Genomic DNA, 19,819 nt, shown 5'->3' on the forward strand with positions numbered 1-19,819 from the left:
TGGGGGGGCGGGGGGGCATGTTGGGAATGTTAAGGTTTGGGCTTCGGTCGGTCTTCTGCAACATGATGATGATAGGACCACCTTTAACGCATGCCTTAAAACATATTAATCCATGAATGAAATGTGTTGTAGGCTCCTTGTGGCAGCCATTGATTATTATGAGCAAAATGTGGTATGTGGAAAGAATGATCATTTGTGATTTAACAGAAAGCTGTGTTCATACAAAGCTAGCTATAATTGCCACTGAAGAATCCCAAGAATTTCAGCATCAGCTGTTTGTGTTCAGAAACAAAGGCCTCCTGAAATACTCTCACTAATCCCCAGGCAGAGTCGTGGGCTCTGTGAACATTTCACATACCCCAAGGGACGAGACTTTTAGATGTTTTTGTTACTTAGAAAATCAAAGGTCATCTCTGCTAAAAATGTGTATTCCGGTTAGAAGCATAAATATCAATAGAGTCCTATGTTTTTAAATTTACCTTGTCAGCATTAAAAGCCCATCTTGTGAGAAAAATGAGAAAAGTCAACATTTGCCTGTATGAAGATCCTAATTTGCCAAAAGCACTCACCAGCGTTGTTCGTTTGTGTTTTTGCTTGAAAAATCTGTGCAGAACAGACTAGTTCCTTTAGTAAGTGGAGGGAAATGTCCTAGCACAGGCAGAGAGACGCTTTGACAATTATCTCTGGGTTTTCCCCGCTGAATGAGCTCATTTCCCAGTCAGTACTACCGGGTAATGAAAAGTCACTGCCTGTTCCATCTTTCACAGTAACATGCCTCAGTTTGACTCTTCCCTAGGATTGATTTTTAAACCTAGAAGTCTTTTCACTTTTTATCGTCAGTGTATTTCACTGTTGGGGACCTTGAGCTCACACTGAATTTCGATACGGGCTACTTCTGATTTTCTAATGGAAAAGGATTTTGAGTTTTGTTTTTTTGTTTGAACTTCAGAGAAACAGCCCATATTCCTTCTATTTTCAAACGCTTGTTCGTAAGAGCTGTCTTTTTATAATAATGTCTGAATGAATGAACACAGAAATTCATAGCCCCTTTAGCCCTGTGTACTGGCAGCAGAGGGAAATCTGCTGAAGGCATCAGCTGCCACTCATAGTTCGAAGGTTTGGATAAGGGAGAGAGAGAGGGAAGTGGAAGAGGGAGAGAGACCAGGGAAGGAAGAAGGAAAACAAAGGGAAGTGGGGGCGCAGAGGCGTGCTAACCTCAGGTACCCTGCAGATCGCCTTCCCCTGGAACAGAGGCTCAGTGCCCTAAAAAGACAAGGGCCTGCCCCGGCCTTACGCTGATTCTTTGGGTTTAAATGATTGTGCCCGATTGCTCTATCATTCTGAAATCCTTACTCATCAGTTGGCTCTTCTGTTTGGTGGGGTATCTTTTTCTGGTCATTTGTGCTGTCTGCATTGGGCTGTCTCTTTTATTTACTATCTAAAACATTCTAGGCTCGAAGGGAATTGAAACGCTTGAAGGAGGAGGCTAGGCGTAAGCATGCAGTTGCTGTCATTTGGGCTTACTGGCTTGGACTGAAGGTACTTCCCCACCCCTTCTTTCTGCCCACGGTGAACTCAACGAAGCCTAGCACTTACTAACCCTGAGAAAATGATCGATTATGCTTGCTTATGGTCTGCACAGTCTTTTACGATGTCATCTTGCCTAATTGCGTTCCTTTTTGAGAACAAACCTGTGCACTAATATTTGCTGATTTTATTGTGGTGTATTTCTTTAAACAATCGGTTTAAAGTCATAGCACTGTAGCGTGTTTTATCTAATAAGACACTTTGTTATCCAAGTTCTATTTCATGTTATCTTTATGAGGATGAAGTTTGTGTTTTGTTTTTTGTTTTTAATTCATGAGACAGAGTTATAGTAGACGAGCTTAAAAGCTGACCCACGGTCTACAGTGGCCAGCATGGGGGATATCAGGCTCTTGGTTCCCCTTGTCCGACTCTTCTGCTCCAGTAATGGGTCCTGGAGCGGAGCTTTCTGCAGAGGGACTGCCATTCTCATGGTTCAGCATAGAACCCAAAGGATTTTGCATAAAAGTACAGATTCAGACAAATAAGCCTGGCAGTGGATCATTCAGATTAGATTCAGATGCCTTTTAATTAAGGGCAGGGTTCATTTCAAAGTGGTGCTTACTCCTTTAGGTAAAATATGACTGAGCCCCCAGAAAACCTTGAGAACAACTTTCAAGCAGTGTAAAGACTGTGTCTTCCTAGTATTCAATAACTCATCGCCATAGGGTGCCATCCAGATTGTCTTTTGGGGATACTTAGGCCCCCTTTTGATTCTATTCCTCTTTTATTATTTTTGCTGTAATAGTATAACAATTCATCTTCTAAATATTTAAATACCATCCAGGAAACCCCTGGCTCTGGATCTAAAGAGCACTAGCAGTATCTCGTTCTGCTCTTGAATAATCCACATTTTCTCCTAAAAGCTTAGCCTATAAACTCTTAGTAAATTAACCTTTTTGATTATACTGAATATTCATCAAGCAATTTTTAAATTAAGAAGTAACTTAAACAGGAACTTAAGATGTTCTATTTAATTCTGAATAAGTTCTATAACTGCTTTTTTTTAAAGGATTTTATTTCCCATTTTATTCACTTGTTCTAATTTGCATTCTGATTTTCATAAAAAGAAGGAACAAAACATTGAGTCAGGATTTTTACTCTGTGTCATGATTTCTACCAGCAACATCACATTTATCTTTAGTTTTCTGGGTTTAACTGTGTATGGTTTCAGAAATACCTTCGTATTAGGGGTGTATACTAGCAGCCTATAAATCAAATTCAGTTTGTAGGTGAATTGTAGGTTTTAGCTGGAGGTAACTGGGCTTCCTCTAGATGTAATTCTTTTTTTTCCACCAGTTTCCTTATAAAACAAGTATTTTAATATGTTACCATTATTATTGTTATGAAATAAGGTCAGACTTCTTTGGAGTCCAAGAATGTAATCATTTTGTGCTTTTTTTTAAAGAATGATGTTGATAAGAGCAGTAGTTTTGTCCTTTTAAATGATTAAGTTCTTGTGGAATTGATTACAGAGTTCAGTGGACTCTTTCAGGACTGTCAGAGCCCACGAGGGGAACCCATTCCGCATAGCCAGCATGTTGTCACCAGGCCTTCTCTCTATATATAGCTGTGATTCCGGAGAATATTTCAGGAAAAATATTCCTGTGAATATCAAAAAGCATGTTACAGTGAACTCACTTACAGTGACATTCAACTAAACAGTAGGATTTCCACTGTATTTCTATGGATGTGTTTACATGAAATCTCACTTTACCTTCTCTGCTTTCCTACACTATTAAAATTCCAGGAGCCAATAAATAATTTTCATTTTTCTTCTCCTTGTCCTTTCCAACTTCATTAGTTTGAGATTTGAAATGGTTCTGAATCTAGGAGCTCCTTGGCTAAGAGAAAAAACAATAAGCAGTAACCTAGAATAGGAACAAAAGGAAAAACTGCCTGTATGATGGATGGGAAACGTTTTAGACCTTAATAATCCACAAGTGTAGAGAATGGGTCTGGTGCTCACCTGCCCCTCGGGACCCGGGAGGTCACATGGATGAGGGAAGCAGCAGAGGGCGGGTGGATTAGGAATGGTGGGGCCTTGAGCAGTTTGGAGCACGCCTGTCTCGTAAAGACAGCAACAGCTCCTGTGGCCCACGTAGGCCTCGTTATGTAGGAATGGGGCTCACTCTTGCTAGATCTTAGAAAAATTTCAAGAGAAACATGCAGTCTGAATTCCTATGTGAAGTTCTTAATTTAAAAATAGGCAAATAAAACATTTTTCTACAAACTGAATTTGGTTAGTAGGTGGCTAGCTTATAAACCCTAATGTAGAAATATTTTGAACATGTGCAGTTAAACCCAGAAAACTAAAGACAAAAGACAAAGGTACATAATGTCTGAATTATTCAAATAGGCTAATGTTTTGCTGAAATCTAATGGTTCTTATTTACGGCTGGGTGGTAATAAATATTTTAAATATTTTCCCCTAGTTTCAAGATTTAACTGTACCATTCATTCATTCAAACAGTAAACACCTCACCTAGTTATTTTATTTGTTAGACATTAGTATGCAAAGTAAATGTGACAGTGTTAGCAAGGAGCAAATAGGGAAACTAAAACTATAATGTGATGTCCTAAGTGCTGTGATAGTACTTAGTAGAAATTTTGGCAGGAGCAGAGATTAGAGAAATATTAATGCAATTAAATGGAAGATAATGGTAGTTCGTTCACAAGCTGCTTTTTAAATTCTTATTTTTAGGCACATTTAGTTCTCAGTGTGCAGTACCGAAGTCCTGTCTTCGGATGCAAGGCTTTTGGAAACTGCAAGAGTTCTTCAGGCATTTTTTTTACCTTTTAGGAACAATCTTTGTGAAAATGACCTTAGGTAATTTTTTTTCTGAAATGTATTTTGATTTGTGATGAGTTTGCAGTTTGTAGAGTGTTTCTTGTCAAATCATCAGGCTCTTTAAAAACTAGTTAAGAGTATTTAAAACATCAGAACACTCTGGTATTATCACTTTGCATCTCTTAATTTCTTTTTCTCTGATTTAAAATCCATTGTCTTAATGTGCTTCAATTATTTGACTGTATCCAGAAAATCACTTAGAGATTTTACTCCTTCCACCTGTTTTCATTTCTAATAGAGGTGCATCATCCGTATGGGCGTCTGCCGGCCACGCATTAACCTCTACATTCTGCTGCTTCTTTTTAAAGGTACGTAGGGAGTACAGGAAATTCTTCAGAGCCAATGCTGGAAAGAAAATTTATGAATTTACGCTTCAGAGAATTGTAAGTTTACACTTTCTATATAGCTGATTAGCGTTATTGGATTAATTAGTTAATAGCATCACCTCAAGAATAAGTGACTTGTTTGGTAACGGTCAAATCCTAGCTGTGACACTGAGGGATTCTGTCTTCTTTATCCTTTCCCCCCAAATTCAGGTAGAATTGTGTCAGGAAGTTATCAGTGGCCCACATATGATTAATAAAATAATTAATAAATTGTTCTTCTCTGGCTCCTGGGTGGCTCAGTCGGTTAAGCATCTGACTTCAGCTCAGGTCATGGTCTCAGGGTTGTGGGATCGAGGCCCCGCATTGGGCTCCCTGCTCAGCGGGGAGTCTGCTTGTCCCTCTCCCTCCCCCTGTGCCATTTTATTTTAATGTTCTTCTTTGACAGAGAGAACATAGTCTGGGGAAGGTGAACCCAAGCAAGCCAGGTATCTTAGTTCGGGCTACTATAATGAAAATACCACAGACTGTGTGACTTAAACAGTAAACATTTATTGCTCACAGTTCTGGAGACTGGGCAGCCCAGGGTCAGAATGACAATATGTTCTGGTTCTGGTGAGGGCCTTTTCCTGGTTCCCTCACAGGAGAAGACAAAGAGAAGCAAGCACTTTCCTGGGTCTTCTTGAAAAGGGCACTAATCCTGGGAGCACTACCCCTTGTGACCTTATAACGTAATTTCCTCCCCAAGGCCCCGTTTCCTCATACTGTCCCATTGGGGGGCGAGGATTTCAACATAGGGATTTGAGGAGAATGCCAGCATCTTGCCACCCCTGCCCTGCGGCAAACAAGGCAGTGGGCAGAGGGGCAAAGGAGAGCCAGGCTGAGCCACTCAACCAGGGTGGGGTCCAACATTCCCCTCTGTCTTCCAGACAAGTGTATGTAGTGGTGGAGAGTGCAAGCTCTGGAGCCAGCTTGCTCTGCCACGTGCAGATTTGTGACATGAGCAGATTGCTTCTGTGAGCCTCACTTTGTCATCTGTGGTCGTAGAAAGCTCTTACAGTGCTGGCCCATCTCCAGTAGTCTAGAGTGGTGCTGCCCAATAGAACTTTCTGCAGTGATGAAAATGTTCTATATCCTCATGGTACCATAGAGGAGACTCTAGCCACGTGTGGCTAACTTGAAATGTAACTAATATGACTGATGAACTGGATTTTTAATTTTTTTAATTACTTAAGATTTAAATATCAACAGCCACATGTGGGTAGTGGCTACCTCTTAAACGATGCAGCTTTCCAGTGTTAGCTAGTGTAAGTATTCATGTTAATATTAACATTAGTGTTAGTGTTAGCATTCTTCTCTTCCCCTAACCATTTAGTGGAGCTTTGATTTTCCCAACCAAGACAGAGAGTAGAAAAGAGATTTTCCAGAGGAAATACAACATTGTATCACCTAAAACTTGCTAAATTCCACTAAAGACGAGTCTGTTTGATCCTGGCATATTTTACTCATCTGGCATTTTTTTTGTCAAATCCAACATAGGTGCAAAAATACTTCTTGGAAATGAAAAATAAGATGCCTTCCTTATCCCCAATTGACAAGAACTGGCCACCAAGACCTTACCTATTCTTGGATTCTACTCACAAGGAGCTAAAAAGGATTTTCCACCTGTGGAGGGTAAAACATGCCTTGTTAGGTTTTTTTTTTTTTTCCCCGAGACTCCTTACTATGTATTTTGAGTGTTTGAGAAGTGTTAAGTAAAAGCACACTTTAACCACATTCTTCCTGTAGCCTCGAGGAGCTGCACCTGAGGACTATGGTGTTTTTGAACCATGCCTTGTACTTGGCTTTCTGTGAGAATTCCCAGAGCAGCCAGGAGCCCCCGTGGCTGTCTCCTCTCACCCTTGGCTGGAGCGGAGAGTGTGTGGTTTCATTCCACATTCCAGTTGCTTTAAAGGAGTTCAGGTTTTTGTTTTGTTTTGCTTTGTTTCTTTTTTTCATCTTTATCTGAAGGAATACTGCCAGAGATAGGATAATACAGTTTGAACATCTTCACCCGAGGTAGTGAAATCCTGCAGATCGTAAGAGATTGCTTTCTGAGACCTATTGGATACCTTCTTGAGAAGGTGCCCACCTTTTGATGGACTGGAAGAGAAGGCTTTAGAGTGCCTCACGAGACATTCGAGAGATTCAAGTTTCCCTCTACCTGAATTAAAGGGAAGCTGGAAATCTATTGGATAATGGCTTATAATTTAGCTTCCTTAATTTTATGAAAACATCCTGTTTTGTTTAGGTGTTGCCCAGCGTGAGTACATGGGATACTTGTATAGATGTTGACTTTATTTTAATAATTTGGTCAGTTGATGTATTAAATGCTAGCTCTGTACAAGTATCATTGGTCGAAGGGCTTCTAGTTAGTAAGTGAATGATTGATGGACATGTCTCCCAGGAAGCTCTTTCCTACCGGGCACTGTAGGCTTGTCCCTTACCAGAGTCACATATGCAGAGTGACATTATCACTGATTAGTGTCATATTGGTACCCGCTCAACATGTAGAACTAGACTCACTTCCGTCCCCTCGCTTAGTGAGTCACTTCGGTGAGATGCATCATGTCTCCGTGCTCATCTCCCCCCTTTGGAGTCTGACGGTGGAACTGTTTTCAGGAATAACGGTGGGGAGCCTCTCATGCCAGGGGTCTGCTCTGCCTCTGCTCCCCACTGGCTCCTGGCCCCTGAATCTTGCCCGTACCTCCCTTGCGTTGGGGGTAAAGAATGAGAGGGATGTGTTTAGTCCTGAAAGGGCGGCCAACAATGCTGACGTGCCTTTATACGATTATGTCGGTGGCTCTCAGCTGCATTCGTACCTGAATTTCTTCGAGTTCATCTAAAAACCTGGCCTGCCCCTCCAGCCACCCCCTGTCTCCCTCCAGTGCCATCTCAGAATCCAGGTGGAGGGGAGACTTCTCAGGTCCCATGTCCACACTTTAAGATGGTAGTGGGGGGTGCGGAGAAGGATTTTTCCAACCAGTGGTTGTAGCATGTTTGTGAGTCATGAAATCAATTTTTAGTAGATTACTGACCAGGGTTGTAAAATGAAATATGGTAGAATAAAAATAATGGGGTACAGGACGTGTTGAAAGTATTGTCTTATGAAGCTTTTGCGTCCGTTGTCTGTGTGTGTGTGTGTAAATGTGTGCAGTGAGTTGTAATGTACAGTGTTGTTCTTATTGCGGGTCTTTGTGAAAGAGTGTGACAGACTAATAAGGATTAAAGGATTGGGGGGAAGCTGACGTCATAGTGGGAGGATCAGTACTCCCAGCAGGACCCACGCAGCAAGGCCCTGTGTGTTTTGAAGAAGCATCCCAAGTTCCACAATACAAACAATAGTTTTTATGACATTTTCTAAGACCGACCTTTTAAAACCCAGAAAGGAAAAATGCTCTTGGTTTTTTAAATGGGTATTTGTACACATTTAGTCTTACTCTTGATGCTGTTAAATGGACTTAGCATATTTAAGAATGAATATTTATTTATATAAGTGATTATCTTTTCCCCCCCCCTTTTTCATTTCTCACAGTGTAAAAAATACAGGGACCAATTCACAGACCAGCAGAAACTTATTTATGAAGAAAAACTAGAAGCCAGTGAACTCTTCAAAGACAAGAAGGCTTTATACCCATCTAGGTATTATGGCTTTGCTTTACCCATAAAAGTCAGCATTTTAAAAGTTTCTCAAATGTATTTGTAGGTCTAGCTGAGTTTGATTTTAGTAATCCACGAGGTTTTTAATTTTATGAATTATTTTATGATCAGCTGGATATGAATACACATAAACACATTTGGGCAATGGCTTCCATAGCATACTTTAATGAAATGAGATTACATTTGTTGGTTTTACTTCATTGGCGTTAGCCTGAGCACTTCTCTAAATAATTAGAAGTTGTCCTTTAAAATACAAATTACATAGGCTATTAAGATAAATTTACATTGTAAATTCCTGGTAGTTCTCCATTGTTTTCAGAGACCTGCGGGATCAATTTCTGTGGGCAATCTACTGTCATCCCATTCCAGTCTTACTCGAACAAGCTGGGTCAGGCTCATTTGCATGATAATGAAGAGTGACCCATCACCCTCTGAGTATTGCCGGAGTCCTGCTCTGTGATGGCCTTCGCTTGGCTAAGTCCTTGGGTACGATGTTAGCGGCCTGTGCAGTCAGATCTGTTCCTTTATTGTAGACACCAAGTGCTCAATAAAAGAAGGAACACCAGTTGTTAAGTTTGCCAAGTGAAATCGTTGGTAAAGACCGCTTACCTGAATATCCTTACATCTCCCAAGTTCATCATTTCTCCCCCAGAGTTCATACCCCTTTTTCATCCAATGTTTCTTAAAAAAAAAGTTAGATTGGACAATTTCAAGCCAAATCTCTAACAACTTTTAGCTTCTCCCAAAGGATGGCCTAGAAATGAAAAAGCATTATATGCTAAGTACATTCACATGTACTACATATGCTGTTTATATTCTCAGTGTCTTTACACACAATTGAAAGCTCTTCCTTTGAAAAGTTGAAATAAACATTGTTGCCAGGCTCATGTGGTTTAAATATTTTAAATGACCCAACTTGCTGGGTCAGCTGATGGTCTGTACTCCCTTTGAGTCGAACGTAGCATCTAAATCCAAAGTTGTCCAAAGTGCCTGCTCTATAAAGCACATTCAGACATGAAAATGGCCTATATACTCTCTCCAGCAACTAATTCATTTAACTTTCTCTTTATAGATTTTTAAATTGTAGAGTAATTGTCTTAATTAACATTCCCTGTGGATGACACTTCAGAAACTGAAAAGAGAAAAATACATTTGTGAAGAAACAAATTCAGAGGCTCTTAGCACTTTTTATTATTAAAAACATGTTTGAATGTGAACAACAGGAAACAAATACTAACGTCAAGCCGAGTCCTTCTGGGGTAATTCTGTCCATTTTCAGGGCTGGTGGTGCGTTCAGGGGAGGAATAGTAACACCCTCACGCTGTGGTGGGTGCCAGCCTTTTACATGCTGGGAGCCATGAAACACTGACCACCTGCGTGGAGTTTTCTTCCCTGATCCTCCACCCACAACACAAGCATTTAAAGTTGTATTTGCAAATTGCCAGAACTTTATAGCTCAAAATGAAGCCACGGTTGTTTTTCTTGGGTGGTTTTTGTGTGCGTGTGTATGTGTGGGGTTTTGTTTTTTTTTTTTTTGGTGTCTTGGAAGAGGCTTCCCTGAAAGTGTCACCCCACAAGCCTTTAGGGAAATGGGCATCTTAGTACATGATTGTGCTGCTCGCAGGGTGGAGTTTGTCTGAAAGAAAACCGCTCTGGTTCTGAATGTTTACCGTGTCCATTTAGGGGCATGTCCTTGGAGGAAAGGCCTGATCTAGAGCCAGAGTTACATGATAGTATTAAGTGCTCTGTAGTTCTCTTCTAAAGTGCTCGCTCTGGATCTATGCTCCCCTGGACGGCCTCTTGGTTTTCTTATTCTCTGCAAGAAAATAAAGTTTCCCTTTGAAGCAGGTGTTGGTAATGATCTGTGCCCTTTTTTCCATTGCCACATATTGTTGAAAGGCACTAAAAGTCCTTTGTGGGCAGCTGTTAACTTTCTATTACCAGATTAGAAGGAATTGCCTTTCCCTTCACATGAGATCATGCACGTGGGTCCTGACTCTCTTTCTTGTGACTGGTTTCTAGCTTGATTGTTCCATACGATAAGATTTTTATCAAAGTGCTACCTACAAAATGCCATGATCCCATCAAAAGTATATTTAAAGTAGGTTCCAGGTTTCATTTCCAACTTGTATTTAGGACACGAATAAAATGGATAAAATTAACTTTGATGAAGTTATGCGCTTCAGAATCAGCTGACGTGTTACCTTTCTCCAGTAATGCCTCCATCCGGTACTGTTTCTAATGTGAGGGAATTTTTTCCTATAGCGTTGGGCAGCCATTCCAAGGAGCTTACCTGGAAATCAACAAGAATCCCAAGTATAAGAAACTCAAGGATGCCATTGAAGAAAAGATTATCATTGCTGAAGTTGTGAACAAAATTAACCGTGCCAATGGGAAGGTAAAAATGCTAACCCTGAAGACCTGTAAGAAGTGTTTATCAGTTGGGACAGTCATCTTTCGTTTTCTGATTATTCCGATTTGCCTTCATATTCTCAGCAGAGTTCCTATAAAGGGAGCTGCTTCCCCTTACCTTTAAGTTTAGGTGGAATTTTGCTTGTTCTCTGAAACTTATATGACTTAAGATCTATTGTCTATGTTTTTAGTGTGTTCTCAGTTTACCTAGGTATGTGTGCTGAAAGATACGGAATCAAATGGGCATTTCTGCAAATAACGAATGCTTTAAAACTCATGGACCCACTTGGGGTATTTTTGATCATTGGTTTTACATCCTTATTTGTTTTGTTTTGTTTTGTTTTAGAGCACATCTCGGATTTTCCTCTTAACAAATAATAATCTCCTTCTTGCTGATCAAAAGTCGGGGCAGATCAAATCAGAGGTTCCCTTGGTGGATGTGACCAAAGTATCGATGAGCTCACAAAACGATGGCTTCTTTGCCGTCCACCTCAAAGAGGTAAAGGTTCAACTATTGATTTGACCTAAAGATTTCTGCATTTTCCCAATCTCTGAGCCACTGAATTAAAATTTTCCACATCTGAAGAATGTTATTACTTGAAGTTTATACATTATAACCTTAATTTGCAGATTTTGGCTATATTCACTCTCACGTAAAATCTCAGGCTTGGTTTTTCAGTAATTGAAATTGATTAACTGAAATTGCATTGATTAATCACATTTATTAACTTGTTCATTGAGTTCTAATTTCACTGAGCAGCTTTGGTATGCACTCACTGTGATGTGCATTATTTTGAGAAAAACCATGGAAATATCAGGATATTTTATGCTTCCTCCTGTTGTTTATTCTGTATACCAACTTAGTAAATGTCCCTTTGTTCATCTTTAATTTGTGAGTTTTTTATTAAAGAAGGCAACCACAATAAAACAAATTGCCTAATAATTTTGACCTAAAGATTTTTTAATGTTTTGTGCTTTTTTAGTTTAACCTAGGACCTCCTGATTTGAATGGCGTAGCTAAGAATGCAGGCTCTGGAGTTGGTCTCACTAACTTTACAGTGACCTTGGCCAAGTCATTTAACTTCCATGTGCCTACGTACTTTTTCTCCTCTTTAAAATGGAGAGAATACTAGTACTACTTCATAATGTTGTTATAAGGATTAAATGAGACACTATGTATGGTGCCTACCATATAATAAATAGTCCCTGAATAAGTAGATGTCAGCAAATATGAATCATATTTAGGGACATGCATCTAGTTGGTGGCCCACCTGTCTTGCTGCTTCTACGCTTAGGAAAATCCTCTATGCTCAGTTCAGCCTGTTTTCCCTCCTGTGGGTCTTAACTTAAAAGCAGCATATCCAGTCCTAAGACAGTGATTATGAACTTTGATTACACTTTATAATGCTAATGCCCAGGCCGTACCCCACCCACCCCCCACTCCCACCAGATCAGAGTTTCTTGGAATGGGGCACAAAACCATCCTACTGTTTGCAAGCTCCCTGTGTAGCTTAGGTGAAGAGTCACTGCCCTCGGATATTTGTTGGGAGTGTTGTTGTTGTTGTTCTTTTTTTTTTTTTTAACCAAATCACTGAGGAATTTTTTTAAATAGCTCTTTCAGAATGAGTGATAGGTTAGGTCAGTGCTTCTCAAGCCTGAATGTGCAAACAAATCACTCAGGGATCCTGTTTGGTTCCTATGCAGCAGGCCTACGACAGGGCCTGAGGCTCTGCTTTCTAACAAGCTCCCTGGTGATGCTGATGGTGCCTCTGGTCTATCTACCAACTTTTGGGTAGCACAAGGTTAGGTAACCTTACTAAGAGTGCTCGGAGCAAGTTGGAAGAAATGCCGCTTTTGTTGTTATCGTTTATTTGGAAGAGTGGACTCCAGTAGCTGATGTTTTCAAGAGACTGTAAATATGTGTTCAGCCAAGCTTGTAAACATTTACCTCCTAAGCTATCCTTAATTATGATAGTCTACCTCTTGCTTTGTCCTTGCAGGGGTCTGAAGCAGCCAGTAAAGGAGACTTTCTCTTCAGCAGTGATCACCTGATTGAAATGGCCACCAAGCTGTATCGGACGACTCTCAGCCAAACCAAACAGAAGCTCAATATCGAAATTTCTGATGAGTATGTACATAATCGTTTGAATGTGCCGTCTCACTTTTAGCTTTATTGCTGTAGTCGAGCACTCCAGTCTCATCTGTTTATACAGCCGCTCCCTTTAAGCAGCGAGTGTGTGTCTGGGGTTTGTTCTAAATGGTGGATGGGCAGTGAATGGTGCTGGTCTAGTCCTTGCCTTCATGTCCTGGACATCCTGGTGAAAGAGATAAATATGCATAAATAAGAAATAGGAGATATGACTTTGGTTAGTGACAAGTGCCTGTGGAGGGAAACAAAGCAGGGTAAGGGCCAGAGGGTGCTCTATTTTTGATAGGGAGGTCAGGGAGCCTTGTTTGATGCCGTGACATTTGAGTCAAGACTGGAATCAAGGGAGCAAGCCAGGCAACAACCCGGGAGGTGCCTTCCAGGGCAGAGGACAGCAGGTGTAAAGGCCCTGAGACAGCAGTGAAAGTGGCAGAGTGAAATGGTAGGAAAAGACTCGGGAGAGACAGGCGGAGACCCGGCCATGTAGAGCTGGAGGAGCTTAGCTAAGGAGCTGAGATTTTACTGTGGATGATGGAATGCCATTACGGGATTTAAGCAAGGGGGCGGCATGATCCAATTTGTGATTTTCAAAGATCGCTTTGGCTGCAGCGTGGAAAATAGCTCTAGGGAGGCAAGAGTGGAAGCAGAAAAAAGTTAGGAGCTTCTCTGAGCTGTCTAGGATGATGTGGCTTAGGCTAGGGTGTGAGTGGGAGGTAGTGAGAAGTAGTCAGATTCCAAATGTAATTTGGAGGAAAACAAGAGGACTTATTAACAGATTAGATGCTAGGTTTGGGGCCTGAGCCCAATGGTGGTACCATTTACTGCAGTAGATGACACTGAAGAAAGAGGGGTTTGGGGGTGGCCAGGGGGCGTGAAGTCAAGAGTGCTGTTTTGGATGTGTTATATTTGTGATGCCTTTTTTTTAACCAAATCACTGAGGAATTTTTTTAAATAGCTCTTTCAGAATGAGTGATAGGTTAGGTCAGTGCTTCTCAAGCCTGAATGTGCAAACAAATCACTCAGGGATCCTGTTTGGTTCCTATGCAGCGGGCCTACGGCAGGGCCTGAGGCTCTGCTTTCTAACAAGCTCCCTGGTGATGCTGATGGTGCCTCTAAAAGTCTTTCTAAAATAATTTCATACCCATTCTTATCCCTGCATAAGCCAGACTAACCTTCCTTGATGTTTTGGGATTTACAAAACCTTAGGTCCATCATCTGTTCTCATTGTACATTAAGAATGATGTTTAAGTTGGTGGGAGATTGACCTTTATGTATCCTCTACATTGGAAATTGCAGGTTGGACTAGATAACTTTTGTCGTTGGATCCTTTCTCATATTAGGGGAAAAAAAATATAATGACTAGTCGTGCTCCAGTCAGCTAAGATTTTAAACTGTTAGGGCCCGTTAGAACTTTAAACTCCCTTTAGCTGAAATTTGTTAGAGCTTGAGATGCAGGGCTTCAGTTTTGGTGGAACTGACCATTCCCACCAATCCTGGGAAGATTCTGTTTGTTCCAGAGGCAGGAGCTCCTTGGTACATGGATGACGCAGCCTCCTGGTTGGCTCACCCCATTAACGAGGCTGTCTTTACAGAGAAAGCCACGTCAACGTCCAGGGCACAAAGGATTGCTACTTTTAAAGCATTTCCCAAGCTGGTATTCTAAGAACACTGCCTCTGCTGTGAAGAAAGTATTCATTGGTGGAAATTTATAATCCTTCTTTACTACAGCTCTTCCCAGATGCACCATCCTGTCGTACATCATGACTCTCCTGAGGGGCTGGGCGGGCTAGCGTGAGCTGTGTTCCTCATACAGAATCAACCACAGAGCCCCTCCCGTGGTTCTCACGGTTTGTGGGTGAGGCACAGGATTGTGGGAGAGTTCGCTCGTGGGTGGCAGAGACCCTGCCTTGTCATGGCGGCGGGGGGGTGGGGTATGATGTTCTGGTTGTGTCAGCTTGCAGTAAACATGCTTGTGTGCGTGCAAGTTGACAGGGTGGCCGTGTGAAGAAAAGAAAACATTTGGTAGCATTGTAAACCAGTCCATAACACCTTTCTTTCTCCAGTTCCTAATTGTTGGTTGGTTTCACAGAAACAGAGTAGCTGATGGAACCCCGCGTAGCAATGGTGGGTCCCTGCCCAGGCAGCAAGGGAGCTGTGGGGCAGAGCAAGGGCTCAGGGAGCCCGTTTCCTGACCTTGAGAGCTCATAAGCAGGGATTATACGCCTCCTTGGAGAACATTTTAAATTTAAACAAAATTTGATAAAGTCATGGGCACCCCTGCCCATGTATTTTTTTCAGCCCTAAGTGGCTTTAATCCATTTCAGTGCCGGCTCTACAGATTAGTATTATAAACGGTGTACAGCTCAGTGACCAAAACCTTCCTCAGCATGTCCTTCTCAGAAGTAGAAGTAATTATTTTAACAAACCCAGTCTCCATAGCCATTCTGGATAAACTGGATGTCGATCTCCAGGAGGAGAGGCAAAGTCCTATTTACTCCTTAGAGCAGTTTTAACCTCCTTTGTAATTCCCAGTCCTTCAACTCCCAAACCTTTCAGTCCATAAATAGATTGCATTTTAAGGATGACCTTAAATGTGTAATACTTCTAAAAAATTTCTAAAAATGAAGTCCTGAACGTGTTGAAAAAAACCAAAGTGAATTTGTTCTATTAAACATTTTAAACACATGTGCCTATATGTACATGCATACACACACAGACGTATCATTTTAACTGGTACAGTTGTTTCTGTGAATATTTTAAATCGAATCATCTAAATTCTTTTCGCTGTGAAGTTCTTGCTAGTATTGATGCTATGAAAGGATGCGTTCAACATTATTGTTTGCTGGAGAATATGATTCTGTGAGTACCGTGTCCTTCCTGTGGGCCATGCTTCAGTTTTCTCTTCTATGAAATAGAAATATTACTTGCCTCATAGGATTATTTCAAAGTTGCGTTAATATATGTAGCTTACTAGGAACAGTGCCGTGCATGGCAAATACTCTGTGTATCTTCGCTATTATTGTTGTTTCTGGAGTGAATTGCACTCATGAATCGTGAACATGAAGACAGCCAATGCTAAAGTTATGGGGAAAAGAACTCCCTATACTTTTATTATACTAAAAGTAGTCTTTGAAAATTAAAATGTCAAAATATCTGATTTTTTAAATGTGTGTATTGGCATTAGACTTGAAAGGTGCTTTCTTTCTTTAAGGCACGTAGATATAAGTATCTATATCTGTGATGCGATTTTGGAATGATAGCTCTTTCTTTTCAGTGCCTTCAAGTTGAAAAGGAACAGCCTATTTAGAAGCTCAGAAGTACTATCCTGCTAAAGCAACTGATAAATCAGGAGTTTATGTGTCACATTTCAGTCCAGTAGATAATGTTTGCAAAGCACGGGCTCTGTAGACCTTGACACTGAGACTAATGTGCACAGAACAGAGCTGTTTTGATGTTTGCACTTGGGTGGATCCAGTGAGCATGTAGTCTGTCACATGGTTGGTAGAGTGACTCAGCTATATGCCAACAACTCAGAAAACTGTTCCCTGAGAAGCATACTGGATATGTGGTAACACTGTGCTATAACTCTTTGGTGGAAAGAAGAGCACTGGCTTTGAGCTGGGAGAGCCTGGGTTCTGGACCAGCCATGCCACTCTCCTGCCTCCGCAGATATGCTGTCCTTGCGGGCAAGGACCTCATTGGATAGGTCTGGGTGTCCCCCCCCCCCCAGCACCCAGCCCAGGAGGAAGGCGGTATGTGTGTGGTAGGAAGGTGTGATGGATAATCTTACGGACAAGTACTTGATCACTGACGGTCTGTGACAGGAAAGATTCGGACTAGAATATGGTTTCCCACGGTGTCCCACACATACTACGGGTAGGGTAAGAGGGGGCCTTGGGTGTACACTGATAGATTTTGTAAACTTTATAGTTTATGTATATATATAAATTATATATATATTTTAATATCCATTTAATATCCATTTGGTGGATATCGAAAAACATAAGGGGCAGATCGAACTTGTGATTTTATTATTATTATTACTCCATAGGTCACAGCTATTTTGAAACATATTTATTTATGGTAGAAACAACTATTAGCATAGTATGTGGATATAACAAAAATTGTTTAGGAAATAGGTGAATAACCAGTGTCTGGAAATCGTAGTCTGGAGGATCTCTAGACCCCTTTCCTGAAATTTTTCATTTCATTTTCTGAAATTGGCGATAATTTAATAGGACCCGACCCCCAGCTTATATTTTTGCTATGCAAAAATGGAGAAAAATGGGAGATTTTTTTTCCATTTGGAACATGGAAATAATTCTTCTTAGGCCTTCTCCCCTTGCTGGAATATGGTGAGTTAATGAACTTCGGTTTCCTTGGGGCTAAGTGGTGACTTCAGGAAGTGCTGAAAGAAAGTAGGAATGTTTGTCAAGATCACTATCCATTAAGAAACAAAAGCTCATGTTAGTATCATCATCCGCTCTTGTGTGTGTGCTTTTCTCTAATTTGTCCTATTCTCTTCTTCTAGGTTCCTGGTGCAGTTCAGACAGGATAAAGTATGTGTGAAGTTTATTCAGGGCAACCAGAAAAATGGGAGTGTCCCAACGTGCAAACGAAAAAACAACCGTCTCCTGGAAGTCGCTGTTCCTTAACTGGCTCCTCCTCTCTGCTTTCACGGACTTGTTTCCTTGTAACAGTGCAATTTTGTTTTGTTTTGTTTTGTTTTGTTTGGGATTCATTGTATGTTTGGGAATTGCCAAAGGCTAATACTGTTAGAGACCCTTGGCAAAATAAAAAAAAAAAATATTTGACTAATCAATTTTTATTATTGGAATAGTTTTAAACCTTAAATTACACAGTCTGTCCTGGGACAGGATTATAGAAGCTAACAGTGTCTCTGCCATGTCATACATGTTCTTTGTTTAGCCATCATGTTAGATCTGTGTACCCGCGATCAGCATATTGCTCATAAATCATTACTATTTCTAAGTAGAGGAAATGGTCCCAAGCGGTAGTTGCATTCGTTCATCAAATATTTATTGAGTGCCTCCTCTTTGCTAGGCACGGTGCTGAATGGCGTGAAAACTGACTAGGAAGCCTTTTTGTTTTTCAGGCCGCGGCATCTGGCTGGCTTGTGCTGTCTTGACTAGGGCTAAGAGAGGTTGAAGACGTCGAAACCAAAACAGTACCTATTGCTGATGGACAGCATTATTCTGAATCCCGTAGTGTGATCTTAACCAGTTCACTTCAAGAAGGGTTTGGTCCTAGGAAGTAGAAATGTATGACCGGGTAAAATGCCCCTACATGTGGTTTCTATTTGAAAAGAGAAAACTGACATTGCAACAGGACTTTTAATTTGTTCGGCTCTTGTCGTTGCTTTTAACAGTAGAAAACAGAGTCATTCTTATTGTAGAAAAAGTGACAGAAGTAGTCCAATAAGATTATATTTTCCTGTTTCTGGTAAGCCTCGTATATGATCCTACATAGGCTAATATTTGCAGAGTGTTGTTTTCACCCAAATTTGAGTAAATATTTTAAACAGCTAATACAGTCAAGGGCTGAAAGCCTTTCAGATAATGGCAAGCATTCTGTACGATGTGAAATAAACATCCAAGATCTTTTTTGAAAGTTTTATTTATAATATACATTTTGTAGGAGAGGGTGATTGGTACAGGGTGCATATTTTAGTCAAGGATCAAAATTGTTTATGTTAATTTGCAGGACTTTTTTTTTTTTTTTTTCCAAATTTACAATAAGGATTCATTTTTGGAAACTACATTTTAAACTTTGGAATCAAATCGTTTCTTATTTGGGAGGATAATGTATATACATTGGTATGTTAAATAATAAAACTGTTCTAATTTGGTGCCATTTCCTGGATCACAACTGTATTTTTGTATTTCAAGGTATGTTCTCATGTTGTGTGTCAATGTAATATTGCGCCGAAAGCCTTTACCGTTCAAACATTATATGTTTTCTGTGTAATTGAATTTCACTGACCTTTTATAAACCAGAAACATTCATTGAAAGTATTTGGGGGGGGCACTTTCTTTTAATTTTTGAACTTGAAAAAAATCGCTCCCATAAAGAAATTCTCAGAAGCCTTTGTGTTTATTGGTGCAGGTAGAGGATAGCATTACTTTCTCTCAGTCTACCGCATCATGTACCTAGAGCGGTAGATTGGTAGTTCCCGAAATAGGTGATTAAAAATCTGGAACTGAGGTGTTTTTTAAAAATGTTTAAAAAAATATGTAATACATTCACACTGTTCAACGTGCAAGTAAGGATAGATAGAAATACAATGCAAATTTTCCATCCCGTCATTCCCTCATCTGCTCAGTTCCCATGCCCCCTCTCAAGTTAACCGTTGTTTTTACTTGCTTTTGCACAGCTTTATGCATATGTTTCCAAAACAAAATAAAAATATAGATTCTTATCTCCTGCTTTAGTAGACAAAAGCTAATACTTTATATAGACTTTGTTCTTTACTTTGTCTTTTTTGCTCTTTGTTCTTTTTTTTTTTTTTTAAAGATTTTATTTATTTGAGAGAGAGAGAATGAGAGACAGAGAACACGAGAGGGAGGAGGGTCAGAGGGAGAAGCAGACTCCCCGCCGAGCAGGGAGCCCGATGCGGAACTCAATCCCGGAACTCTAGGATCATGACCTGAGCCGAAGGCAGTCGCCCAACCAACTGAGCCACCCAGGCGCCCATCTTTGTTCTTTTTTACTGTGGCAAAGTCTTCTGTTGTATGGATAAGTTTATCCAGTCCCCTCCTGATCATCACTGGGTTGTTTCCCAAA

At 40.6% G+C, this 19,819-nt stretch overlaps 1 protein-coding gene across 2 annotated transcripts in view; it reads left to right on the forward strand.

Annotated features, from left to right (window-relative positions):
• MYO1B (myosin IB) overlaps positions 1–19,456 on the forward strand; it is a 181,979-nt gene extending 162,523 nt beyond the window's left edge. Inside the window, exons 24-31 of one of the 2 annotated variants that reach the window (XM_021703211.1) lie at positions 1,453–1,539; positions 4,744–4,818; positions 6,298–6,432; positions 8,333–8,439; positions 10,723–10,855; positions 11,216–11,368; positions 12,870–12,997; positions 17,547–19,456. In XM_021703211.1, coding sequence (XP_021558886.1) covers positions 1,453–1,539; positions 4,744–4,818; positions 6,298–6,432; positions 8,333–8,439; positions 10,723–10,855; positions 11,216–11,368; positions 12,870–12,997; positions 17,547–17,670 — 942 coding nt within the window. In that variant the 3' untranslated portion in view covers positions 17,671–19,456. The remainder of the gene's footprint in view (positions 1–1,452; positions 1,540–4,743; positions 4,819–6,297; positions 6,433–8,332; positions 8,440–10,722; positions 10,856–11,215; positions 11,369–12,869; positions 12,998–17,546) is intronic. The other variant, XM_021703209.1, reaches the window with a different exon arrangement.
• The last annotated feature ends 363 nt before the right edge of the window (positions 19,457–19,819 follow it).

The sequence above is a fragment of the Neomonachus schauinslandi genome, chromosome 3, assembly GCF_002201575.2.
Source record: "Neomonachus schauinslandi chromosome 3, ASM220157v2, whole genome shotgun sequence".
NCBI lineage: Eukaryota > Metazoa > Chordata > Mammalia > Carnivora > Phocidae > Neomonachus > Neomonachus schauinslandi.